The following is a 4,925-nucleotide window of genomic DNA, read 5'->3' on the forward strand; positions in this document are numbered from 1 at the left end:
GGTGGATGGATGGATGGATGGATGTGGGTGGGTGGATGGACGGATGAATGGGTAGGTGGGTGGATAGATGGATAGTTGGATAAATGGATAGGTGGGTGGGTAGATGGATGGATGGATGGATGTACAGATGGGTGTATGGATGGTAGGTGGGTGTATATATGTATGTATGTGTGGGTGGGTGGGTGGGTGGATAGAAGAATGGGTGGATGGGTAGACTGACAGATGGGTGCATCAGTGGGTGGGTGGTGGATGGATGGATGGATGGATGGATGAATCAACGCACAGGTGGGTGAATGGGTGAATGAATGGATGAGTGGGTGGGTGCATAGAGGGGTGAATGGATGGATGGATGAATAGGTGGAGTGGCTGGCTGGATAGGTGGTGAGTTGGGTAGGTGGATGGATGAATGGGTGGGTGAGTGGATGGAAAGATGAATGGAAGGATGAGTGGGTAGATGGATGGATTGGTGGGTGGATGGACAGGTGGATGAATAGATGGATGAATGAGGAGTAGTGAGTGGGTGGGTGGGTGAATGGATGGGTGAGTGCGTGGAAAGATGGATGAATGGATGGGTGAATGGGTAGATGGATGGATGGATGAATGGGTGGGTGGGTGGATGGATGGATGAGTGGGCAGGTGAATGAAAGGGTGAAAACAACTAGCACATATGAAAGCACCTGACACCTAATGGGTACCCAACTTCTGTTTGTTTCCCTTTCCTTTTCCTTCTTTCTCATCTCAGCTTCAACTTTCTGGGAATACGGAAAGAAGTGACCCTGTCATTTAGTGGCAGACATGAAAGATCTGAACTATCACGGGTTGGGGATGAGGAGATGGGCTGAGTGGCTGTGTGACAGTTCCTCTATTCCTATTCCCACAGACATACTCAGGTTCCTCTGTGCTGGGTTGTCTCATGTTTTCTCCTTCAACATGGCCCTGATGTACATTTTAACCCAACACCACCTGACTTTAAAAGATTGGAACTTCCCACACACTGTGATTTGTTCCTGGGTCACAACCCCAAGGGAGCCGCCTCCCTAAATGCATTTTTTGGCACAAAAATGGGCAGGAAGGGAAGGACAAATCTGCCTCTGAGATGCTGATTAAGTCTGACCCCCGCACTCTCTTCCCACTGCCTCTGCGTGATCTGGGCTTTCATCAGCATGTGAGCTGGTGGTTCTTCCGGGTACCTCAGAAACACCTGGAAATTGTCTACAATGCACATTTCCAGGTTTCACAGCCAGGAGATCTGTTTCAGTAGATCTGGACAGCGCCCAGAATTCTACAGTTTTTAATTTGCATCCTCAAACTGCTTCACAGTGAGGCTGGCACTCCCTACATGCCCAGGGGATTGTGATGGAGTGAATGGGAGCCCAGGTACCTGAAGGCTCCCTCCAGAGCTTTCCATCCAGCTCCTGATGGCCCTGCCTTGGAGGACCCTCCCAGCTGGCCAGGCAGGAGGAGGTGGGCCTTTGTGGGTAACACTCCTCCTTCAGAATGTGGGCGAGCCTGGAGCACCCCCTCACCACTGCTCCCACATGCACACACCAGAGCTCCCTCTGACTGGCAAAGGAGGGAAAATGGGTCCAGGGGTTCTGAGCCAAGTGCCCACTTGGGGCTGTGGACAGGCCCGCCCCACTCTGGAGGGCCTGTACCCAGATGCAATATGGATGGGTGTTTTGTGGCTCCAGTGAAGGATGGCTGAGGCTTCTGCGGAGGCGAGCAGTGGCGCATGAAGGCATCCAGGCAGCCTTTGCCTGGTGGGGGCCATTAAGGCTCTGCACTTGGGATGGGGTGTGGGAGAAAGCAATTAGTGGTGAGGGAAGAGCATGAATCAGCACAGAGTCGGCTCGCTCTAATTGAGCCGACAAGTTTGTCCTGTTCGCTCTGGGCTCCCAGGGATGGGAGCTGCATCCTTAACTGCAAAGCCTTTCTTCAAGGTGTCAGGAGAGGAAGAAGACTGTCTTCTGCCCCTCGAGGGAAGAGAAGGGCTCTTTCCATTCTCCAACCCCACCCAGTGCCTGCCTCCATCCTCAAAATGCTGATTTTCTCTGCTGAAATGTTTGATGTCTTTGGACAGAGGGTTTTATTTTCTTAAGAAAGAGATTTCACATTTCTGGATCAGTGTATGTGAGCAGGTGGCCTCTGTCCGGGCTGCTCATAAGGGATCTTCACCGTCTCCATTTCTTTGTGGCTGCATTTTCGTTCCGTCATTTGGAGGAACTCAGCTAGTACCCTCCCCAAGACCAAGTCTGCTGTCTTCAGGGCTTGTTCCTGCAGAATTGTAGCACGACTTTCCAGGAGCTCTGCTTTATCCCCTTCTCTTTTTGCCCTGACATTGTTTTCCTTTAGATGGAGACATTGTGACTTCTCGTCTGGGAGGGCACAATAAAATGTCAACTGATTAACTAAATAAAATGTTTCAAAAAATAGGAAATTTTTCCACTAGTCTAATATTTGCGTTTTAATGGGGGAACTTTGACGAAAAAAAAAAAAAATCCCGTCATCCCCAGTAGCTTGGTGCTGTCGTGGTAGAGCTGTGGAGTTGCTAATTTGGCCTGGCTGTCCCCACTTGGTCCCACCACAGTGGGGGCAGCCTTGTCTTCCATCTACTTGTGAGATCTGCTGGTTCCAAACTTTCCAAATCCTCAAACTAATGACTTATTTTTCTCTCTTTTCTATTTTTGTTTCCTAGGAACGAGTGGAATATCTCTTTCTCATAATTTTTACGGTGGAAGCATTTTTAAAAGTCATCGCCTATGGACTTCTCTTTCACCCCAATGCCTACCTCCGCAACGGCTGGAATCTGCTCGATTTTATCATTGTGGTTGTGGGGTAAGTATCCCTGCCTGTCTCTTTCCCTTTATCTTACCAGTGTTGCGGGACTTTTCCTTAGGTTAGCTGGAGACGGGGTCCTTGTCATACGGCCACAAAAATTGAGGCTCGCAGATGATTTAGAGAGTGAGAAAAATGAGATTTATTTTGCTAAAGGAACAGAAAGGGAAAGAGAGATTCTTGGCAAAGTGAGAGTGTGCGCTTCCTGCCCATGGGCTTCCCGCCTCGCAGACAGAATCCAAGGTTTTAGCCAGGAAAAGGAGGGGTCAGGTCTCCCTGCTGCAAACGGTGGCGTGAACGTCTGTGGTTCCACCCCAGTGTGCACTCCTGCCAGTGTGCAGGCTGGCTGGAGTTTCTCTGGGGACCACTTCCCACCTGGCTGTCTCACCAGTACATCCCTCTTCTTCCTTCTGTAGTATCTCTTTTCAATTTGGTCCTAACTGTGCTGGCCTTCAGGCAAAAGAAAGGATCCATGAAAATCACTTTGAATTCAGACTTCCCCAGAGGGACAGGATGTTCCCAAGAACACCCCTCTCTACCACTCCCACACAGGCACGCACACACACACACCCCTCTCTACCACTCCCACACCCCTCTCTACCACTCCCACACAGGTGCGTACACACACACACACCCCTCTCTACCACACACACACCCCTCTCTACCACTCCCACGCAGGTGCGTACACACACACCCCTCTCTACCACTCCCACACCCCTCTCTACCACTCCCACGCCCCTCTCTACCACTCCCACGCCCCTCTCTACCACTCCCACACAGGCGCGCACACACACACCCCTCTCTACCACACACACACAGGCGTGCACACACACACCACTCTCTGCCACTCCCACTGCCACTCCCACTCAGGCACGCACACACACACCCCTCTCTACCACTCCCACTCAGGCATGCACACACACGGTTGGACCTGAGTGCTCCTAATGGAACCCACGCTGCTCGGTGCCGCTAAGGATATCCTCTTGCTTAAGGACTTCGTGTCATCTCAGACCACATCTGGTCCCGCAGTTCCTCTGCCAGTTTCCCTGCTGTATCACTGAGCACATTTGGGACAGCTCGTCCGTGAGCATGCAGTCTGCAGGTGTGGGGTGAGGGTGGGGCGCACATGGGCTGTGCCTGTGCTCTGGACTCGTACGGAGGCCACATCCCCATTCTCACTCTACAGGGGGCCTGGTTCTGTGGCCCCAGGGAACCAGACTGCTCAAGACAGGTGGGTGAGAAGGAAACAGGGAACTATGAAAGGCAAAGAGGACAGGTAACCAGACCCCAATCAAATGCAGCTTCCCCCCAAGACACCCTGCTCCACGGTAGCATAAGAGTCCGTCTAGGCTTTCAAAACAGCAAGGCAAAGAATCTGAAATAAAATGTAGAAGTGATCTCCTTATAAATAAGTTAGTAACCCCACGAAAGGTTCTCCAGAAACTATTTGTACCTAACAGGCCTACATACACTGGTGAAGCGTCGGTTATTAAAATGCAGGCGATGAAGTTCCATCAACACATCCGTCTTGTCACAGGAGGGAGCCCATTGCAGCAGATTTTACCTTGAGAAGAAGCCGGCTCCTTTGGGCTAGTCCCTTGTTACTCTGAGCCCAGTGAGTGCTCAAGTGGCCGCCACCTTGGACTCTCCCTCCCTTGAAATCCTGGCAGTCTGCAGAGTCAAGGCCAGAATGTCAGGAGCTCTTTGTCCCAGAGGCCTATTTTTGGAGGATCCTTTTGGGCCATCCCAGAGGAGACACAGCCATTGTCTCCATCTTGTGAGAGTGCCTGGTCTTTACTGCAGGAAATAACGCAGGAGGACATCAAGATCATTTACGAGTTATTTCCTCGTCTCTGGCCATCTGGATGGCTCATGAGGTTGCTTGGAACCACGTTAGGGGTTCTTTTTTTTTTCTTTGTTGCGTTATTTTGCCTGGCCAATGAATGATGCACTTTGGCCATAGGAACCTCAGGAATATTTAGGTGATACGAGGGGCACTAAGGTTATTAGTGTCATTAGCCAGGTCTAGCTCTGGCTCACAGCACTCGGGGTGTGCATGCAGCTATAGGAGAGATTTTGCGGCTTCTGCT

The 4,925-nt window shown here is 51.1% G+C and overlaps 1 protein-coding gene across 21 annotated transcripts in view; it reads left to right on the forward strand.

The window, feature by feature from the left end:
* CACNA1C (calcium channel, voltage-dependent, L type, alpha 1C subunit) overlaps positions 1–4,925 on the forward strand; it is a 659,923-nt gene that overhangs the window by 406,343 nt on the left and 248,655 nt on the right. For all 21 annotated transcript variants that reach the window (XM_011931029.1, XM_011931041.1, XM_011931040.1 and 18 more), the window contains exon 4: positions 2,696–2,835. In XM_011931029.1, the coding sequence (XP_011786419.1) occupies positions 2,696–2,835 (140 nt within the window). The remainder of the gene's footprint in view (positions 1–2,695; positions 2,836–4,925) is intronic.

The sequence above is a fragment of the Colobus angolensis genome, unplaced genomic scaffold (genome assembly GCF_000951035.1).
Source record: "Colobus angolensis palliatus isolate OR3802 unplaced genomic scaffold, Cang.pa_1.0 Scaffold89, whole genome shotgun sequence".
NCBI classification, from domain to species: Eukaryota; Metazoa; Chordata; class Mammalia; order Primates; family Cercopithecidae; genus Colobus; species Colobus angolensis.